The 22,638-nt window shown below is 41.1% G+C and overlaps 1 protein-coding gene across 1 annotated transcript in view; it reads left to right on the forward strand.

The window, feature by feature from the left end:
* Positions 1–22,638, forward strand: part of DYNC1H1 (dynein cytoplasmic 1 heavy chain 1) — a 69,844-nt gene that overhangs the window by 18,789 nt on the left and 28,417 nt on the right. The window contains 29 exon segments of the mRNA XM_077819377.1: positions 48–158; positions 246–365; positions 686–925; positions 1,523–1,678; positions 3,167–3,280; positions 4,267–4,377; positions 4,459–4,668; positions 5,247–5,393; positions 5,711–5,877; positions 6,740–6,913; positions 7,767–7,932; positions 8,019–8,207; positions 8,307–8,501; positions 10,164–10,446; positions 10,923–11,023; positions 11,872–12,031; positions 12,399–12,642; positions 12,855–13,038; positions 13,722–13,934; positions 14,137–14,375; positions 14,515–14,671; positions 16,934–17,161; positions 17,415–17,645; positions 17,807–17,947; positions 18,315–18,548; positions 19,636–19,842; positions 19,925–20,046; positions 21,979–22,144; positions 22,361–22,524. Coding sequence (XP_077675503.1) covers positions 48–158; positions 246–365; positions 686–925; positions 1,523–1,678; positions 3,167–3,280; positions 4,267–4,377; positions 4,459–4,668; positions 5,247–5,393; positions 5,711–5,877; positions 6,740–6,913; positions 7,767–7,932; positions 8,019–8,207; positions 8,307–8,501; positions 10,164–10,446; positions 10,923–11,023; positions 11,872–12,031; positions 12,399–12,642; positions 12,855–13,038; positions 13,722–13,934; positions 14,137–14,375; positions 14,515–14,671; positions 16,934–17,161; positions 17,415–17,645; positions 17,807–17,947; positions 18,315–18,548; positions 19,636–19,842; positions 19,925–20,046; positions 21,979–22,144; positions 22,361–22,524 — 5,174 coding nt within the window.

Raw genomic sequence — 22,638 nt, forward strand, 5'->3', positions numbered from 1 at the left:
AGACTTCATAACTAATAGTAATACTCGGTAAACTTTCTTGATTGCAGGTACAATCTAAGGTGAACTTGAAATATGACTCTTGGCATAAGGAAGTACTCAGTAAATTTGGCCAAATGCTAGGTCAGAACATGACAGAGTTCCATTCACAAATTTCTAAGGTAAGAATAGTCCAAACAATGATTCCTTATTACAAAATCAACTTACTACATCCACCTTTAAAACACCGTTTTTTTTCCCTCTAACAGTCCCGTCAAGAGTTGGAGCAGCATTCAGTGGACACTGCTAGCACATCAGATGCAGTGACCTTCATCACATATGTACAATCCCTGAAACGTAAAATCAAGCAGTTTGAGAAACAAGTTGAGGTAAGTTTCACTTTCTTAGTAACATCTTGTTTCTGGAAATCCGTAAAAGCTTTTCTACAGGGAGGGGACAATTGATCATGACCAGTCTAAGCCTGCTAAGAGAAACCCTGCCTCTAATTTCCTGTCCTAGTAACTCTTCTAGATAAACACTTTCAAACCACGATTCTATAGTGAGCCTTACTGAGTTACTTTATACTTCTGAGGGTTCTTTAGGTTGATTTATTGCTGATTTCTCTTTAGACTTCTGGCTATCTGAATTTCGAATTGAACTTTAGAAATTCAAGTAGGTTACCTTCTAACAATGTTTGTGTGGACTGTAGCTTTACCGCAATGGTCAGCGCTTGCTGGAGAAACAGAGGTTCCAGTTCCCTTCCTCCTGGTTATACATTGACAACATTGAAGGAGAGTGGGGTGCTTTCAATGACATAATGCGTCGCAAAGATTCTGCCATTCAGCAACAAGTAGCAAACTTGCAAATGAAAATAGTTCAAGAGGATCGAGCAGTGGAGAGCCGTACAACTGACCTGCTGACTGACTGGGAGAAAACAAAGCCTGTGACAGTGAGTTTTTTCAGGTCTCTTTGCTGAACTCACGATAGAAAGTTTGCATTCTGTAACAAACAGGTTGTTCAGTAAACCCTGAAATAGACAGGGGGGCATAGTTTTTACTTTTACAGATTTTGATGCAGAAATATGAATCCTCTCTAGGGGGTTTCCTAGTGACTTGGCAGAAAGTGTAGCTTGCTTTTGCTCTTGGTTTAAAATTCCAGCACTTTCCCTGACTTGCATTTTAAAACGGAAACACCTCTATTGTAACTTGATTTTTACAAATTTAACTAGCAATAAGGAGTGTGCACTTCATAGAATATTTGGTGAGGGGAAGAATCTTGTTGAGCCTGTGTCCTAAAGTAAAAGTTACTAGTGTCTGCTAAAACATCTCTCTTGCCAAGAGGATTCTTTAGATGCTTACCCAGGCAAGGGATCAGTAACTCGTTTACCCAGAGTTAAAGGTCTGCCAAGGAAACTGTAAATTCCTTAAAGCAGAAGAGATAGCTTAGTGTCTGATGCTAATCAGAAGTAGTTTCTGCACAGATTTGAAGTGCTAAACCCTAACTCTTAACATCTGTGCCATGTTGTCCTTCATGTGGTTCTTTCTAGGGAAACTTGCGTCCTGAGGAGGCTCTTCAAGCACTTACCATTTACGAAGGGAAATTTGGAAGGTTGAAAGATGATCGTGAGAAATGTGCAAAGGCCAAAGAAGCTCTTGAGCTAACAGATACAGGACTACTCAGTGGCAGTGAAGAACGTGTGCAGGTACAGACTGTTTTTTAAAAATCCATGAATTTGGTGCTTGTAAATGGTTCTGGACAGATGGCTTCTTGTAGGCAGAAGTCCTTCAATTCATTCATAGAGAAGGCATAGCAGTCACTGGTTCTCCCTTCATGCTGCCATATCACTGTGCCCTAACCTTAACTGGGTTGGTCCAGCCTTAGGAGTGAGTAACTCAGTCTCAATACCCATTCAGCCCTTGGCTTTTCCACTAAGACTGCAACCACAAATGTTTGAGGGCAGCTTTATAAGATGCAGAAATCTGGCCATTAAACTAAGGGTTTGTCTACGTGACAAGTAGCTTCTAAGTCAGCAGTTCTCAAACTTCAGCAACCCGAGGATCCCCATTTTGATAAAAATTTCAGGGACCGCCAACCCCCCGGCTCAGGCCCTGCCCCCACTCCACCCCTGTCCTTCCATTTCCACCTTCCCTCTGTCACTCGTTCTCCCCCACCCTCACTCACTTTCACCAGGCTGGGGCAGAGGGTTGGGGTGCAGGGGGGGTGCAGGCTCTGGGAGGGAGTTTGGGTGCGGGAGGGGGTACAGGATGTGGGCTCTGGGATGGGGTATGGGTGCAGGTTCTGGGCTGTGGCAGGAGGTTGGGGTGCAGGAGGGGCTGAGGGGTGCGGGTTCCAGCCGGGTGGAGCTTACCTTGGGTGGCTTCCGAAAGTGACCAGCATATCTCTCTGGCAGCGGCTCCTAGGAGGGAGGGCTAGGTGGGTCTTTGTGCGCTGCCTCTGCCTGCAGGCACCACCCCCGCAGCTCCTATTGGCCATAGTTCCTGGCCAATGGGAGCTGCAGAGTCAGTGCTCAGGGCCAACGCAACATGCGGAGACCCCCTGTTCCTCTTCTATTCCCACCCCCACCCTCCAGGCCACAGGGAGTGGCACGCAGCCAGGGGAGAAAGAGAGTCTGCCTTAGCCCCCCTGTGCCACTGGACTTTTAGTGCCTAAAATCTCCCAAGTTTAGCTTCAGTAGCTTCCGGGAGATAGCACTGGTCCCCAGCGTGCAGGCGCTGGGAGGAATGGGGAGAATTGAGTTGATCAGCGGGGCCCGTGGACCCTTGGGGATCCACAGGGGTCCATGGTCCCCAGTTTGAGAAATGCTGTTCTAAGTCATATTATGTTAAGCCACACTCTAGGACTTTCACTGAACTGTAGCAGCATCCACATGAGATGTTACTGCAAGGCAAGTTTGATATACTGTAGGCGTTCACTCTTGTGTGCTGTGCAGTAACTTGCTATGTATTCAAGTCCTAACTTAAGCTGCTGAGCAGCCAACGTATAGTAACTCCTTTTGGGCCACCAGAGATGTGCTAGGCAAGCTAGGGTCAAGTCTCTGTCCAATTACCTGTACCCTGACCAAGTTTCTATCCCAATGATTAGTTTAAGAAGTTCTGTCTAACTTAGGACAGATATTTACCATCTTTTTCTATATAACTGACCAAAGTTGGATGTATCCCTTGTACTGTAGGTAGCTTTAGAAGAGTTACAAGACCTCAAAGGAGTTTGGTCTGAGCTTTCCAAGGTCTGGGACCAGATTGATCAGATGAAGGAACAGCCATGGGTTTCAGTACAGCCTCGCAAGGTACCTTCTTTTATTCAGTATATAGAAAGCATAACTACAACTATACTATTCGCCTTTTGGCCTTTGAGATAAAAATACATTTAAATTCTCTAACAACTTGAAAATGAGCCAGAATATATGGCATGGTGCTTATGTACCTGGGTCTTTTTGGCATATGAAAAATAGAATTCATAACTGAGAATGCAGCCTCTATCTTAATCTAACTTGCAGCACCGAACGGCAGAAATTACTTTTCCTCGTAACTGAAGCTTCAACAGGGTAAGGCTTACAAAACAAAATTTGAAAAATTGTCAGGATTGCAGAAACTACACAACCTTAAATATATTTAATTATAGGCTACGTCTTCAGAGGACAAGAATTGATGCTCTATCTGTTTCCTGAAATTGAGTTGATCTAAATTAGCACTTTTCTCAAACACTTGTCCAGCTTCACTGATGAAAAGCTATTGCCCAGCTGATGCTTCTTGGATACATAAACCTGAAACGAGGCTTCTACCTCTATCTGCAAGGAAGAATGTCACAATTTCATGACCACTGTGATCTAGTATAAAATTACTTCATGCTGTGCTACTCCAATGATCAAGGGATAGAGAAAGCTAGTATTGCGCCAACAGTTGTGAATTAATCTTAAAGCAGTACTGTTGACTCCACATAATCTACTGAGGTGGAATATATTAACAAAAGCATGGAGAATCTGTTGGAATGATGAGGTTTTGAGGGATAATTGAATGTTTTCATTCATCTAGTATATGATTTGCCTGCCTTGTATACAGCAATATTTAGTGGTAGCAAAATTAAATATATGCAGCATAGCAAAGTATGATCAATATTACGTAAGTGTGATTCTCCCATTCTTAAACAGTTGAATAAGTGTTAAGATGACAAACTGTAAGTAAAACGGAAAACTGATAACCAGTTTACTAGAGTGATTGTGTTTATCATAATGTTGCTGGTAGATGAATTCATTCATGGCTTCTGTATTGACAGCTTCGACAAAATTTGGACGGCTTACTGAACCAGTTGAAAAACTTCCCCGCTCGTTTGCGGCAGTATGCCTCCTATGAATACGTTCAGAGACTTCTGAAGGGTTACATGAAGGTAAGCTGTACTTAATTTTTTTAATTAGTTATCAAGGGTAAGTGCATCCATTAACTTAATATGTGCTGTCTCACGTTCTAGATAAACATGCTGGTGATTGAACTGAAATCTGAGGCTCTTAAAGATCGTCACTGGAAGCAGCTGATGAAGAGGCTTCACGTTAACTGGGTTGTCTCTGAACTAACCCTGGGACAGATCTGGGATGTTGACTTGCAGAAGAATGAAGCAATTGTCAAAGATGTACTTCTTGTGGCTCAGGGAGAGATGGCTTTGGAAGAGTTCTTGAAACAGGCTAGTATCTATCATTACATATACTAGACCTGTTGTGCAGGAGAGGTTTTAGAGGTGTAAGTTAATTTGCTGACAGCTATGTAACACATGGGATTTTAGATACCCAGGATGGTGAGAGTGAAATGTTTAGATCTTCACCATATATTGTTAGTTCTCAATAACTGAATAAATTTTTAAACACACAAACTGGCACAACATGAAACCCCATAGGTTTAGGGGTTTTATTAAAAGCTTCGGAAGCTTACTGAAGGTACTGTAACTTAAACTTAAAGATAAATCAAGTAAAATATATAGCTAGTACATTACTATTATAAAACTTCTAAGTAGAAGACTGGAAACTTCCTTCTGTAATTTTGTTTTATGAGTTGCAATACCTTTAACTCTGACCCACAAGACATAATTATGAAATCTCCCACCATATGATTCACAGCAATCCAAGGCCTGCAGATTCATGTGCTCTGTAAAAAGATAAGAATCAAGCTCATGTAACTACATTTCTACACTACAGAATGAAATAAACGTAATAGAATTAAAATTACTATCGGGAGTTCATAATCGGACTACTTTTTTTCTTAAAGATAAGAGAAGTGTGGAACACTTATGAACTGGATTTGGTTAACTATCAGAACAAATGTCGTTTGATTCGTGGTTGGGATGATCTCTTCAACAAGGTCAAGGAGCACATTAACAGTGTGTCTGCCATGAAGTTATCACCGTACTACAAGGTATAATGTAAAATTACTTTATTTTTCTTTTCAATTATCTTTGGCTCCCTCCTTGTTTTCATATTCTTTTCCTAGTGTACATTTGTTCAGCTAGCACCTTGTGTGCCAAGTTTGGCAAATTGCTAGGTGTATAAGTGGATTATACCTTTTTATAGCTTTAACCAAGCTTACAAAATTATTTCCAATTCAGTTCTTAAACTAGCTTGATTAGTGTTACTTGTCCAACTTCTTAAAATCATACTGACTTGTAGATGAAGTTTGTTTTTGTTTTGTTTTTTAACGGTAAACTGAATGTTAATGGTTTTTGTAACATTTAGGTGTTTGAAGAAGATGCCCTTAGCTGGGAGGACAAATTGAATCGCATCATGGCACTCTTTGATGTCTGGATAGATGTCCAAAGGCGATGGGTCTACCTGGAGGGTATCTTTACTGGTAGTGCTGATATTAAGCACTTATTGCCTGTTGAAACCCAGAGGTTCCAAAGGTATACTTCGGATTTGTGTGAAATTCTCAGTTACAGTTCAGGGCAAGCTGCACCATTGACTTTGTTCCTCTGCCTGGCCTTTGCATGAGCATCCCTTTCAAGTGATAGGTCTGCAATTCTCTCAGTGAATCCTGTGATTTGCCCCCACTTTTTTTGTTCTAGTGACCCAGAGCAAAATACTCCTGTTCACCAAATGTGTTCTCAGCAGGTCTATCTGGGTTTTGGCCCCTGCTGCAGACTTTGGAAGCTTATGACCAGTATGAGTGCAGTGACAGAACAGCTTGTTCATATAGACAAAGTTTTTTTTTTTTTTTTCTTTTGCACATAAGAAAAGGGTTAAAACAATAAGACCTGTAAACCTATGTGACCTCGACCTTTGACTTTCCTTGCAAATTTAGGTAGCCCCTCTTGTCCCATGTATCATCTCGCATTGGGCTAAGCAGGTAGATTTCACCCTTGCAGTCTCTGCCTGTGTCCAGTCTTCAGTTGATGTCTCCCACCCTGAGCTAACAAGCAGTCTCTTATCCATTTCAGAGTCTTTGACCAGGTTCAGGACATATGTCCCAGGACAGACATATGCACCACGCCAGAGAGTCAGAGGTAGACTTCAGTGGTGGATTTACTGTATGGCGCGTTTGAGCGCCGGCAATTGAATTAGTCATTGTCTGGTTCTTGGGTACCGTGTGGAGTGCTCCATCTAGAATTAATCTTCAGTGTAGCATAAAGCCAGCCACCCCATAACTCTCACGCAATATTAATAAAATTAATAGATATCACCCTTCTTTACGCTCAGTAACTGAACTTGTACTATCGTATCCTTCATTTAAAGTGTGCTTAATATTTTTCTCACTCTCACTTACAGCATCAGTACTGAGTTTCTGGCACTTATGAAAAAGGTATCCAAATCTCCCCTTGTGATGGATGTTCTTAACATCCAAGGTGTACAAAGGTCCCTGGAGAGATTAGCAGACTTGCTTGGAAAGATCCAGAAAGCATTGGGAGAATACCTGGAGAGGGAAAGATCCTCCTTTCCTCGGTAAGGAATTTCATCTCCTCAACCAATTGTGCTGGAATAAACTCTAATAGGAATTGTGTTTGTTTGCATGGTAGTGCCTAAGTACTTCCTTTTATTGTGTTCCGATAGCAACCTTCTAGTGCATATGAAGATATCAAAACATGAATGCTTTGGAATCATAAAAAAATAAAGGTTGAACAATTTAGTCATTTTATGGTCCCATTTCCTGGGAAGTGATAACCTTCAATTTCTTTGTGTGGGTCACTTGTGATTAGTAACTTAAATGGCATAATTTGAATATAAATATTGCTTAATAGGCTGTTTCACCTGGTACTGAATAATGAAATTCTCAAATTAGTTTTGTTTCCGTTTAAGCTTAATGAACCCTTAGGAATCTAACCAAATACCAAAGCTTAAGAACTTGTATCATTCTATATTTGATTCATGTTGCATTCTGTTTCACCTTCAATTCTTAGTAGCGTGTGAGGTCCTTGGATTGTAGATCTAAACATAACCTCCATGTCAAGCACGTGTTCAGAGTGGGAGCTTTGCTGTCTCATAATCTTTCAATACTTGGCATTTATCTGCTAATGAGGAGTTAAAGTGGGAAGAAAACTCTAGATAGACTAAAAATAGTGCAGAGAACAAGCCCTGAGGTATTTTTACTATGATCTAACAGAAATATGCAGGAAAAGAATTACACAGCATTGCACAAACTAGCAGACATTTTCCCAGTTTTATAAGGGTTATAGAGGGTTCAAGTAAATACATTAATTCTCGGCCTTCAATTAAGTGTAAAAAAAAAAAAAAAAAAAATTCTTTCACCTCAGTGGTCAGTTGTTTTAAAAAGCTTTAACCTTATCTCTAATACTAGGTTCTACTTCGTTGGTGATGAGGACTTGCTCGAAATCATAGGAAACAGCAAGAATGTAGCTAAGCTGCAGAAACATTTCAAGAAAATGTTTGCTGGAGTTTCGAGCATCATCCTGAGTGAAGATAACACTGTTGTTCTGGGGATCTCATCACGTGAAGGAGAGGAGGTAAAACTGTGTCTTTGGGGGTTTTGCAAACTTACAAACCTGGTCGAAATTAAAACTAAAATGACACTTGATTTTAATTGTTTCAGGTGCTGTTCAAAACACCTGTCTCTATCACAGAACATCCTAAGATCAATGAGTGGCTCACACTTGTTGAAAAGGAAATGAGGGTCACACTTGCAAAGCTGCTTGCCGAGTCTGTTACTGAAGTAGAAATCTTTGGTAAAGCAACTTCAATTGATCCCGGTCTCTATATTTCTTGGATTGACAAATATCAGGTATCCATCTTATTCACGTTTGTCTAACCAAACTATATAGTACACTTTTGTGGGAGGAACAACTCTTAGCAAAAATCTAACTGTATTTTAAATGTTCAGGCCCAGCTTGTTGTCCTATCAGCCCAAATTGCATGGTCAGAGAATGTGGAATCTGCTCTGAATGGCATGGGTGGTGGAGACGACAGCAGTCCTCTGCACTCTGTGCTGACTAATGTTGAGGTCACGCTGAATGTGTTAGCAGACTCTGTGTTGATGGAACAGCCACCTCTCCGCAGAAGGAAATTGGAACACTTGGTAAGTAATACGCTCCTCCCCATCCTCAGTAGTCATTCGGTCTCTTACAAAATTTGAACACAATCTGTCCATCTTCAAATCATGAAAGTGACACCTAGGGAAAACTAAAATGTTCCCATCAAGATTTCTTGAGGAACATCTGTTTCTGTAGATATTACATATGCCTGACTTGAAATAATGTCTATAAACTTAAATGTCCATGTAGCACAAGATTCTGAAGAATTTAGTGAATAGAAAACTCTTGGAATATACCCCCCAATCTCCTATTCTGAGAGTAGATAAGATTTATAAATCTAGAGTTTATATTAACTTTTATCATCTATGTATGTACATGGCTCCCGTAACCATAGTGTCTGAGCTCCTTCAGCTGTTTAAAAATACAAACCATTTACATGAGAAATAGTTTAACTTAAAACTTCTGTGTTTGTGTGAGGGGCTGTCATAGTCATGTGAAGAGCTAAACTGAAGGGTTTTTGCGTTTAGCTACGAAAGTCTTAAGTCATCACTTCTTGCCCACTGAATTCATAGCATAACTCTAGCTCCTCCTAAGAAGCTCTAGTTTCCACCAGACGAGTGCAACTGACAATCTGTCCTGTTGAAAGGCTCCCGTAAAATAAACCTTGAATGAAACTTCTAATTGGGGAACAAGTGTAGAGTGCATAGCCACAGAATGGTGTTTGTGGCAGTCTGTGCTGTACAAAACACAGCACTCTAGTTTCTTGGCAAGTTGGACCTTTCACTTGGGGTGTGGCTTCACTGCTAGACATGACTTGCAGTAATCAAATCTATGGACCTTCAGCCTTACCATGTCCAAGTCTGTGCTGATACAATGAATTGCCAATTTCTGGCCTCTTGCAGATGAAAGTTGACATTATTGTGCCTTGGGCATCCAAAAGGATTGAAGGCTCGTGATAATCTAGTCTGAGGGGAAGGTGCCCTCCATAGTTAAGTCTTAGGGGAAGCAAGTTCTTGGAAACCATTTCTCTTTATCTACCAGCATCTCAGTCTTGGCTGGGTTTAGCTCTAATCAGATGAGCTTCATTCAGCTGATTCTAGCTACTGAAAGCTGGAAATGGAGATGTAGAGCTCCATGTTGGTCTGTACCTGCTGAGATTTCAGCCCACAGTGTCTTACCAGTTCTCTTGATGTCTTTATATAGACTTGTGCAGAGGATTAAAACTTGTGGGACTTCAGAGGTGAGGGCTCTTGGGGGTATGTTGGGGAGGGATGTAGAAACACTGTCCCTCTACAGCACTTGGGGTTTCTTAAAGGAAAATGTGAGCTGGTTTAAGGGCACTTTCATTCATCATTGGAGGCAGAGAAGAATATCTGGTGACTAACAGTATGTGGTGCCAGCGAAGTCTAGCAGGATGAGTATGGATAGGCTTCCTTTCTGTGCTTGTGGACAGAAAAAGTTGTCCGTAAGGACAGAACCATGCCTTGGCCTGAAGCTTGGCTGAGAGAGATCCTGTAGCAACGGACTTTTTTTTTACTAGCTCCTCCTTTCTGCAAGCTAGAGGATGGATATTAGATCATGCCGTCTAGCACCGAGCAATGGCTTTTCATAAACTGAGGTGCATTGAGATGCAGTAAAATTGTTAGTTTCATTAGAGTACATGGTCTTTTTTCATTGTGGTTGCTAATGAGATGCTTGTTCTCCAGATTACAGAGTTAGTGCACCAAAGAGATGTTACAAGATCACTGATCAAAAGCAAGATTGACAACTCCAAATCCTTTGAGTGGCTCAGCCAGATGCGATTCTACTTTGACCCAAAACAGACAGATGTGTTGCAGCAGCTGTCCATTCAGATGGCAAATGCCAAATTCAACTACGGCTTTGAGTATCTTGGTGTTCAGGATAAACTAGTTCAGACTCCTCTTACTGACCGCTGTTACCTGACAATGACGCAAGCCTTGGAGGCAAGACTTGGAGGCTCACCGTTTGGTAAGTTTGTACTTATTCCATATGTGTCTTCTGTTAAATTGATGTTCATCAGCTATAAAATTAATAAAGTAACTTCCATAGTTGAGACTCCAATTTTGAAAAATGAGCAACACTTAGGCTGTGTCTATATTTACCAGTAGATCTGCACTGCTGTAATTGATGCAGCAGGTGTTGATTTAGCGGGTCTGTTGAAGACACGCTAAATCGATGGGAGAGTGCTCTCCTACTTATTTGTTTACTCCACCTCCATGAGAAGAGTAAGGGAAGTCTAGGAGTACATCTTCTGTCGACACAGCACGGTGTAGACACTGCGGTAAGTCGACCTAAACTACGTCGACTTCAGTTACATTATTCGAGTAGTGTAACTTGGGCTGACTTACCGTGGTACTGTAGCCCAGCTCGTAGACGCCAGATGTTAATATTGTCAGTTTAGTGCCTAGGAAGAGACTAATATTTTTATTGCATTCTAAAAATAGGTCCTGCTGGTACTGGTAAAACAGAATCTGTAAAGGCCCTTGGACACCAGCTTGGCCGCTTTGTTCTGGTTTTCAACTGTGATGAAACATTTGACTTTCAGGTATAGTATTTTTAATTTAATATGAGAACATTTGTCATTTTAAGTTTAAGATCTCATAAATATGCCATTTAAGCTTGTAGATTTCAAAACGTCTTTGAAAGCTTGTTCCTGTATCTGGTAAAATAGATTCTGGTTACTTAACTGTGCTTCATTGGACTTCACTACCACCTAAAGCAGAATTGGGTTAGAAGCTGCCTGCTCTGTTTTTAGATAGTAATTTAGCAAGAGAAGATCTGAACTGCAAGCTTTTGGAAGGTAACTTCAAATTTTTTCAAACTACAGTCTTCCATTACCATCCCCCAGTCATATTGTGTGACCAACTGCAGTAGACCTACTTTAGGAGAAACCAAGTAGGTGTGACTGGCTGACTCCTAATGGATATGTTGCTGCACATACTCCTTATGTCAATGGACTGCCTGATCTATTGCAGCATCGGAACTACTTTTAAATTCTGCTGCAGGTTTAGGAGTGTGCTTGCAGAGATTTTAGTATTAATAAGTATCAGACTTCTCTAAAGAGGAGTGGAAGTTGCTTAGTAGTGCCTTGTACATTCTAGAATATGGAAGTTGGCATTCAAAAACTGAAAACTCTGAGAAGCAAGAGTGGTGTGAGTGGGTAGAGAAGAGTGGAGTGGGGGGTAGAGAAGTTGTTCCTGTTGAAAGAATAAAGAGTCTCAGCGTAAAGATAGATACGCATGCGTGCGTGCTCTCTCTATCTCACAATAGGGGGTTAATATATGTAACCACAATCCTGTCCAGTCTACACCAGTTTCACTGTGTACAGGGAAGAATAACCAAGGTAACGTGTGTGTACATAAAGCTTATCTTCTCTTTTTTCTCTGCCTACAGGCAATGGGACGCATCTTCGTGGGGCTCTGCCAAGTGGGCGCATGGGGCTGCTTTGATGAGTTCAACAGACTTGAGGAGCGTATGCTTTCTGCTGTTTCTCAGCAGGTTCAGTGCATCCAGGAAGCCTTGCGAGAACATTGCAATCCAAACTATGACAAGGGTATGCAGTTTTTTCCATTGCTAATGGTTTTGTATAGCTGTTAAAAGAATGCCCTCACTTGCATGTCTGAAATAGGTCCTTTTTGAGAAATCTCCTTACTACCCCATTGGCCAGGGTTTTGGTTTTTGTTAAACTTGAAAATTTAATTTAAACATTTAAACAATTAAAGGAAGTAGCTTTCAACAGATATGCAGTCACTTTCAACATTGTGTTACTTTAGTGTTGTGGTAGAAAAAATGTTTGATTAGTTGTACCACAAACAAAAATATACAGGATACTAAAAGTGAAGTTTCAACTACTGTAGTTGATAGCTAATTTGACTGAGTCAAAATCAAATGTAACAAATTTTTGTGTGAACTGTTTTTAGCTTCCGCACCTATTACTTGTGAACTGCTGAATAAACAAGTTAAAGTGAGCCCAGACATGGCTATCTTCATCACCATGAATCCTGGTTATGCGGGTAGATCAAATCTTCCAGACAACTTGAAGAAGCTGTTCCGTAGCTTGGCAATGACAAAGCCAGACCGCCAGCTGATTGCCCAGGTCATGTTGTACTCCCAGGGTTTCCGTACTGCTGAAGTGCTTGCCAATAAGATTGTCCCATTCTTCAAGTAAGTAATAGTCCCTTAAAGAAGTCTGGCCCAGACCATTAAAAGATCACTTGTGTACTTAAATCTGGAACTTAAAATGGCTCTGTAGGTAGTTTTGAAAATACAATACCAAGAATATAGAACAGTAAGCATGCTTGACACTTTACGATTGAACATTAGTTTTGTGATCTTAGTATGTTTAAAACTGACTCTGATCTCTTTTTTATCTTTAGACTCTGTGATGAGCAGCTCTCCTCTCAAAGTCATTATGACTTTGGCTTAAGAGCTTTGAAGAGTGTACTGATTAGTGCAGGAAATGTGAAGAGGGAGAGGATTCAGAAGATAAAGCGGGAGAAGGAAGAGCGTGGTGAAGTTGTTGATGAAGGGGAAATTGCTGAGAACCTACCTGAACAAGAGGTAAAACATACAGATTTTTTTATATTGATTCATAGCAAACGGGTGATTACTGTAGATATGCATGTATATGAGCACTTACAGTAAAGCACCTGCTGTATCTAGCATAAACATAATCTATTTAAGTTCACAAGTTTACTTCAAGTCATGGTACGTCAGGCTACAGGAGTGGTGGTTTCAGTTTTGCGTTTTGATCAGTGCTTGAGTTGTTGGAAGTGTCTTTCTTACAATAAAATAGAGGCACCTGATGGTTTGTGATCATTACAAACTTTCACCATTCCAATAAAACGAGTGGTGTCCTGACTGTATTCCAAGTGGAGTAGACATTCTGAATGAACTCCTCTGTAGTTCACATCACTTTCAGATAAATGTTAGGTAGGCAAGTACAGCTGTCACTCCTCAATTAAGGCAATTGTATTAGGTGATAGCTTAAGTATTCCCTGTATAGCATCACTTCAAGTTCATAATGCACTGTTATAAATGGTCTTGCACAAATACAAAACTCAACATCAAATAAGTTTTGCAGGGAATAAGAATGCCAAATGCAAACCTAGCAAATGTCAATATACTCTGCAGTCTGAGTATTCAGTATGACCTGTTTGAAATATTTCCACCAATGTGACTAATGCAGATATTCATTGCTTGCCTTGTATTGTCTAATCAAAGCATGAAAATTTTCCATGTAGATTTTGATCCAGAGTGTGTGTGAAACAATGGTACCCAAACTTGTTGCAGAAGACATCCCATTGCTGTTCAGTCTCTTGTCTGATGTATTCCCTGGAGTACAGTATCATCGTGGTGAAATGACAGCACTGCGAGAGGAGCTTAAGAAAGTGTGTCAGGAAATGTACCTTACCTATGGTGATGGAGAAGAAGTTGGTGGCATGTGGGTGGAAAAGGTACATTGTGATAGTTGTAAATCTTACAATGTGGAGTTGACAAAAGTACATGTAGCACTTTCCATATTCCGTGATACAGAAATCAAATATAACTGCTCCCCAAATAGACAGAGTACCTAAAATAAATGTCAACTTTAAGTGATTCCGGATTATGATGTTTGAATCTTAATAACTGGAAGTCTTAAATCTGTTCTGTCACAAGGTTCTTCAGCTCTATCAAATTACCCAGATCAATCATGGGTTGATGATGGTGGGTCCTTCTGGAAGTGGAAAGAGCATGGCTTGGAGAGTGCTGCTAAAAGCTCTGGAGCGGCTAGAGGGTGTAGAAGGTGTTGCTCACATCATTGATCCAAAAGCAATCAGCAAAGATCACCTCTATGGTACTTTGGATCCAAATACCAGAGAATGGACAGATGGATTGTTTACACATGTCCTGAGAAAGTGAGTCTTAAACATTAATAGCATATAAGTTAAGAAGTGGCTATTAGAGAGATCCTTGGATGTTGTCAGTGCCATGGAGGATTGAGGAAAGGGAATATTACTGTTTTTTAACCTACATTAAATGCTTTCCTGAATTTAGGATCATAGACAATGTGAGAGGTGAATTGCAAAAACGACAGTGGATCATCTTTGATGGGGATGTAGATCCTGAATGGGTGGAGAACTTAAACTCCGTGCTGGATGACAACAAACTGCTGACTCTGCCCAATGGAGAACGTCTCAGCCTTCCACCAAATGTAAAGTTCTTTTTGTTTTTACAAACATTTTAGCATTTTTAAATAGTTTAATCTACTGAAAATTTGATAGCTCTGCTGCTTTTGGTAGCTGACATGAACAGGCTCTTACCACACAAACTGTGGGCACAGAGTAAAGTTAATATTGCATCAGAGCAAAAGTGATCTTATGCAATGGTCTGGTTCAATTCTTTAAAACCCTTCTGTGGTTATGGAGTTTGTCATGTCAGGTTTACCTTGACCCTACCAGACTAGGGAATACTAGATCATGCCTGAATGTCTAATTAGGTGTTAAGACAAAACTTAATTTTTATACCACCTCTTGGCTTCTTAGGAGTTTAGAGAAGCATGTTAACTGAGCTTTTACAGTAACTCCTTGTTTAACATTGTAAGTTATATTCCTGAAAAATGCTACTTTAAGCGAAGTGATGTTAAGCTAGTCCAGTTTCCCCATAAGAATTAATGTAAATGGGGGTAGGAGGTGGGGGGCTAGGTTCCAGGGAAACTTTTTTCCACCAGACAAGACTCGTGTGGATGTGTGTGGAATACACACAAATTTTTTTAAACAGTTGTATACTGTATATTGTGAAGCTTGGTTGAGGTGGTGAAGTCAGAGGATGGGATATTTCCCAGGGAATGCCTTCCTGCGAATTGATGAACTAGCACTTGGCTGAGCTCTCAAGGGTTAATACGTTGTTGTTAATGTAGCCTCACACTCTACAAGGCAGCATGAACGGAGGGAGACACAACATGGCAGTGGCTGCAAACATTCCCTGTGGGAACTGAACGTGATGAACTCATGCTATTCCACTGGAGCGCACCACTCCTTCCACTTTCCAAAGGGATGCATGTGTGTGTGACTGACAGACAACTTAGGGGAGCTGAATGGGGGCGGCGGGGGGGCGCGGGGCTACTGGTCCAACCTGGTTCCTATCCCCCACCAGCTAGGCCCAATGGGCTGCTCTTTCTGCAAGCAGTGGACAAAGCAGGCAGCTGCCAAACAACGTTATAAGAGAGCATTGCGCAACTTTAAGCAAGCATGTTCTCTAACAGACCATAGAATAACAGAATTGGAAGGGACCTCTGGAGGCCATCTAGTCCAACCCCCTGCCCAGAGCAGGACCAGTCCCAACTAAATCATCCCAGCCAGGGCTTTGTCAAGCCTGACCTTAAAAACTTCTAAGGAAGGGGATTCCACCACCTCCCTAGGTAACGCATTCCAGTGTTTCACCACCCTCCTAGTGAAAAAGTTTCCTAATATCCAACCTAAACCTCCCCCACTGCAACTTGAGACCATTACTCCTTGTTCTGTCATCTGCTACCATTGAGAACAGTCTAGAGCCATCCTCTTTGGAACCCCCTTTCAGGTAGTTGAAAGCAGCTATCAAATCCCCCCTCATTCTTCTCTTCTGCAGGCTAAACAATCCCAGCTCCCTCAGCCTCTCCTCATAAGTCATGTGTTCCAGACCCCTAATCATTTTTGTTGCCCTTCGCTGGACTCTCTCCAATTTCTCCACATCCTTCTTGTAGTGTGGGGCCCAAAACTGGACACAGTACTCCAGATGAGGCCTCACCAATGTCGAATAGAGGGGAACGATCACATCCCTCGATCTGCTAGCAATGCCCCTACTTATACACCCCAAAATGCCATTGGCCTTCTTGGCAACAAGGGCGCACTGACTCCTATCCAGCTTCTCGTCCACTGTCACCCCTAGGTCCTTCTCTGCAGAACTGCTGCCTAGCCGTTCAGTCCCTAATCTGTAGCGGTGCATTGGCTTCTTCTGTTCTAAGTGCAGGACTCTGCACTTGTCCTTGTTGAACCTCATCAGATTTCTTTTGGCCCAATCCTCCAATTTGTCTAGGTCCCTCTGTATCCTATCCTTACCCTCCAGCGTATCTACCACTCCTCCCAGTTTAGTGTCATCCGCAAACTTGCTGAGGGTGCAATCCACACCATTCTCCAGATCATAATGAAGATATTGAACAAAACCGGCCTCAGGACCGATCCTTGGGGCAGTCCGCTAGATACCGGCTGCCAACTAGACATGGAGCCATTGATCACTACCCATTGAGCCCGACAATCTAGCCAACTTTCTACCCACCTTGTAGTGCATCCATCCAGCCCATACTACTTTAACTTGCTGACAAGATCAGTGGCTTAACAACAAAATGTCAAGTAGGACAATGTTAAGTGAGGAGTTACTGTAATAGATTCAGTAGAACATAAAATCTAACTTCTCTTAAATGTCTGCACTTTCTCTCTAGGTGCGTATCATGTTTGAGGTACAGGATCTGAAATATGCTACTCTGGCCACAGTGTCAAGATGTGGAATGGTCTGGTTCAGTGAAGATGTTCTAAGCACTGACATGATATTCAATAACTTCTTGGCCAGACTACGAAGCATCCCTCTGGATGAAGGTGAAGAGGAAGCTCAGCGCAGGCGAAAGGGCAAAGAAGATGAAGGTGAAGAAGCAGCTTCTCCAATGTTGCAGGTATAACTTGGAATGGATTGTAATACTGTGGACTGACACCAGACCCACTAAAAGTAGGAAGTGCCTTGAAAGCTTATCTTACCGGCTGTACTGAATATAAATAGAGATTGAGTTAACAAAGTATAACTTTAGGGAATACAACACGCATGACATTTTGAATCCATGCTATTGACAAACTTATTTTAAAATCTAGTGTTATGACTTAAGACTACAAACCAAGTTCCTTGAACAATGCTAATGTCTTTACCAACAGATTCAAAGAGATGCAGCAACAATTATGCAGCCCTATTTCACATCTAATGGACTTGTGACTAAAGCTCTTGAACATGCTTTCAAGTTAGAGCATATCATGGACCTCACTCGCTTGCGCTGTCTTGGTTCATTGTTCTCTATGTTGCATCAGGCTTGCCGCAATGTAGCCCAGTACAATGCAAACCATCCCGATTTCCCTATGCAGATAGAGCAACTGGAGCGTTATATCCAGGTAAAGTAAATACTTAAGCAAAGTGATCTGAAAGCCTGAAGATGAACACAGTTACCAGATTCATTGAATAGTCTCCTTGTATTTTCTTCAGCTGTCCTTTGAACACAAGTAATACTTTTTTTGCATTTGTGTGGACTAATCTTTCTCTTATCTTCCATCAGAGATACCTGGTCTATGCAATACTGTGGTCACTTTCTGGAGACAGCCGTCTGAAAATGAGAGCAGAGCTGGGAGAATACATTAGGAGAATCACCACTGTACCATTGCCCACAGCACCCAATATACCCATAATTGATTATGAGGTAATAGCCTCTTGTACTTTGTATAGGTTAAAAACCTAATTCCTAAGGAAACAAAACCAGAATGACACTATTTCTAAATTAACCTCTCTCAATGGGAGTAAATCAATATCTCACAAGTTAGCTCAAGGCTAGCTACTCTACATTTGATTTTTTTTTCCCCCCCCTCAGTTGGTACATAATGTACTGTGTAATCCAGCCTGCTTCTAAACTAGTCCCAAAGCATTAAATCTGTAGGTGTTAAAAACCTAACTGAGTTCACAGATTAAAGCATGAAGTTGTGTAAAATAAGCTGGGGTTGTGATGACAACCCCATTGGAACACATCTGTCTCCTAAATTTGTTAATTAACTGTATTTCTGTTCACCTAGGTGTCAATTACAGGTGAATGGGTCCCATGGCAGTCCAAGGTTCCTCAGATTGAAGTTGAGACACACAAGGTTGCTGCTCCTGATGTTGTAGTACCAACCCTAGATACCGTCCGCCATGAAGCTTTGCTGTATACTTGGCTAGCGGAACACAAACCCCTAGTGCTCTGTGGCCCACCAGGTTCTGGAAAGACTATGACCCTTTTCAGTGCTCTCAGAGCCCTCCCTGATATGGAGGTAACTATTCTGTTTATGTGTGGGTTATTGAATAATAGCAAATTTTATAACAAGTAAAAGCTGCCTACAAGGTTCACTCTCGTGATTACAGCAACACCTCTCTGCTTGCATGGCAAAAACTTCATTGTATCAGAGCTCTTTGCCCAACTAAATGAATATCTTTATAACATTCTGTGGTAGAAACATGAACTGTAAAAGGGAGTGGAAACTGAAGCAGAAATCAGTGACTTGCCCTTAGTCACCAGGAAGATCTAGACTCTTCCTAACTCCAGGAGTCCCTTAACTTCAAGGCCATCTGTTCTTCCTTTCTAACTAGCACCAGTAATACTGGCTTTTTTCCACTTGTTCAGTATTAAATCAAAAGTATTTTGAGTTCAGGTAGCTGTTCCATCTTGGTATATGAGTGTTTAAACCTGTTAACAGTGATGAGAGACAGTATGTATAACAGGTGGGTACTACTGGCACATAAGACTTTGATGGCAAAGTCTATAAGGAATTTTATATATCTGTAGTGACCCAAATACTTGTTTAAACAGCATCCAGTGATCAGTATCTAGTCAACATACAGCATATATTTTCAGTCTGAAGGCCAAGTTGTAACATATTTGTTACTGAGGAATGATAATCTATTGAAACTTTGGTTATAGATTCATAGATATTAAGGTCAGAAGGGACCATTATGATCATCTAGTGCAACCTCCTGCAAAACGCAGGCCACAGGATCTCACCCACCCACTCCTGTGAAAAACCTCTCGCCTATGTCTGAGCTATTGAAGTCCTCAAATCGTGGTTTAAAGACTTCAAGGAGCAGAGAATCCTCCAGCAAGTGACCCATGCCCCATGCTGCAGAGGAAGGCGAAAAAACCCCAGGGCCTCTTCCAATCTGCCCTGGAGGAAAATTCCTTCTCGATCCCAAATATGGCGATCAGCTAAACCCTGAGCATATGGGCAAGATTCACCAGCCAGATACCCAGAAAAGAATTTTCTGAAGTAACTCAGAAATAATGGCCTGTGATGGGATGGGATCTAAGATTTCAAGCTATTAAAACATATCAAATGTCTTACCTCTTTCACTTTTTTTTTAAAGGTGGTTGGACTTAACTTCTCTAGTGCTACTACCCCAGAGCTACTTTTGAAAACTTTTGATCATTACTGTGAGTACAGGCGTACACCTAATGGAGTGGTGCTGGCTCCCGTGCAGCTAGGAAAGTGGCTGGTGCTGTTCTGTGACGAAATCAACTTGCCAGATATGGATAAGTATGGCACGCAGAGAGTCATATCCTTCATTAGACAGGTTTGTTTTGTTGTGAAACTAAGGATTCTACTGTTATGCTTTTATGGAAACTTTCTTATATTAAAACAATTCCCTCATTCAGATGGTGGAACATGGAGGCTTCTACCGTACATCGGATCAGACCTGGGTGAAATTAGAGAGGATTCAGTTTGTTGGAGCTTGTAACCCCCCTACCGATCCTGGAAGGAAACCACTTTCACATAGGTAAATACTATTCTGAAGCTACTAAAACTATAGTACTGATCTGCAAAATGGAGTATCTGATTCCTTTACATTCTACTATTGGAATCCAGTTTTTGTAGCGTCAAATATTGGTTTAAAAATACCTTGCATCCAAATGAGCTGCTCGTTAACAGTCCATCAGGCTTCTGTTGATCTTCAATAAGTCTTGGAACACTGGAAGTTCCGAAGACTGGAAGAAAGCTGCTAAAATGCCAGCTTTTAAAAAGTGTAAATGGGATGACCTAGATCTCGGCCAAAATAATGGAGTGGCTGATACAGGACTTGATTGCCGCCTTTTAGTTGTTTTACAATGTAACTAATACAAATCAACATGGGTTTATGGAGAATAGATCCTGTCAAACTAGTTTTGTTTTGTTTGAGATTGCAAATTTAGCTGATAAAGGTAATAGTGTTGACATAATATACTCACTTAGGTAAGGCATTTGACCTGGTACTGCATGACAATTTGATTTAAAAACAAAAACAAACTAGAATGATACAAAAGTTACATGGCACACATTAAATGGATTAAAAACTGGCTAGCAGATAAGTCTCAAAATGTAACTGTTAACTGGGAGCCATTATTGAGTGGGCTTGTTTCCAATAGGGTTGTGCAGGGCCTGGTTCTTGACCGTATGATATTTAGCATCTTTATCAGTTACCTGGAAGAGAACAAAATAATCACTTTCTGTTTGTAGAGGACCCAAAAATGGGAGGATGTTAAATGACTAGGACAGGTTACTGATTCACAGCAATCTGTGTCACTTGGTAAACTGGGCGAAGCAGTTAATATGCATTTTAATAAAGCTAAATGTAAATGCATACATCTAGGAACAAAGAATGTTGGCCATACTTGCAGGTTGGGGGACTCTCTTCCTATTTATGATCCCCATTTAAGCATCCCAGGATTGCCTTAGCTCTTTTGGCCAGTGTTACATGTTCAGCAGGGAGCTCAAGTTCAACTGATTATCCACCATGATCCCCAAGCCCCTTTCAGGATAAAGAGGCTTATTTGATCTCTGTATTTGGTACTGATGTGACCACTGCTGGAATCTGTGTCCAGTTCTGGTGCCCACAATTAGAGAAAGATGTGGACAAATTGAAGAGTTCAGGGAAGAGTCACAAGAATGATAAAGGATTAGAAAACCTGCTTTTATAATGATGGACTCAGAATGCTCAAGCTATTTAGCTTAACAAAGAATAGGTTAAGGAGGGACTTGATTGGTCTGTAAGTACCTACATAGGGAACAAATATTTAATAATGGGCTCTTCAGCTTCCAGCCACTGGATCATGTTATACCCTTCTTTGCTAGACTGAAGCTAGACAAATTCAGATTGGAAACAAGGCATACATTTTTAACAGTGAGTAATTACCCATTGGAATAACTTACTGGGGGTGGATTCTGCATCATTCACAATTTTTAAATCGAGATGATAGCATTTTTTTCTAAAAGATGCCCTGGGAATTATTTTGGGGAAGTTCTACCGCCTGTGTTATATGGGAGGTTAGACTAGATTGCTTCTGACCTTCGACTCTCTGAGCAACACAGACTGTACTCACTCACATCCCTGTACTTCAAAGAGGACTTTGTTTTCGCCAACAGGGTGGTATCTAATGTGAGTGCTGAACATTACTCACTTCAGAGGCTGAGAATGCTGTTATGAAATTAATAGTTACTTTTACCCTATGGAACAAGCAGCTTGGATCAGAAATGAACCAATATGATGTGATATTGCAGAGTACAAGTCAGTAATTGACTCTCCTACTTTGACTTTTAGTGGCTTAATTTGAGATGAAATCTCCACCAAGGATGGCAGTTGGTTAATTTTGAAAATAGATCGGTCAGGTCTAGTCTAGCTGACTTGGATGAAGTCTCTCCTCGTATGAACACTAAGCTATTGGACCTCTTTCAGATTTTTACGCCACGTCCCTGTGGTGTATGTGGATTATCCTGGACCGGCTTCCCTTACTCAGATATATGGAACATTCAATCGTGCAATGCTGAGGCTTATCCCATCGCTCCGCACATATGCAGAACCTCTTACTGCTGCCATGGTAGAGTTCTACACAATGTCACAGGTAACGGGCTCTACACACTATCCCAACTTCTGACTAGTCCTTTTTCCTTGTTACTGTGCCACTTGAGATAAATCCCAGTGCTTTTTGTCTTGGCCTGCTTACCCAGTTTTTATTAGCAGTTGTGAGATGGGAACATGAAAAGCATTGTTTGCATGTTAATTATTGTTGCACAACTTTATCCCATTAGATACTATACCCAGTGTTTTGAATTTTTAGGAAAGGTTCACCCAAGACACACAACCACACTACATCTATTCACCTCGTGAAATGACTCGATGGGTGAGAGGTATCTTTGAAGCCTTGAGACCATTAGAAACCTTACCTGTTGAAGGCCTTATTAGGATTTGGGCACACGAAGCTTTGCGTCTCTTCCAAGACAGGTAAAGAAACTATGGAAATAGTATTAAAAGTACAAATTGATCTTTTTCTCAACTCTTTCCAGAGACTTTCCTTTAAAATAAGTTGAGGCCCAAGTTGAATTCTAATTTGATTCC

This window comes from Eretmochelys imbricata, chromosome 6, assembly GCF_965152235.1.
Source record: "Eretmochelys imbricata isolate rEreImb1 chromosome 6, rEreImb1.hap1, whole genome shotgun sequence".
NCBI classification, from domain to species: Eukaryota; Metazoa; Chordata; order Testudines; family Cheloniidae; genus Eretmochelys; species Eretmochelys imbricata.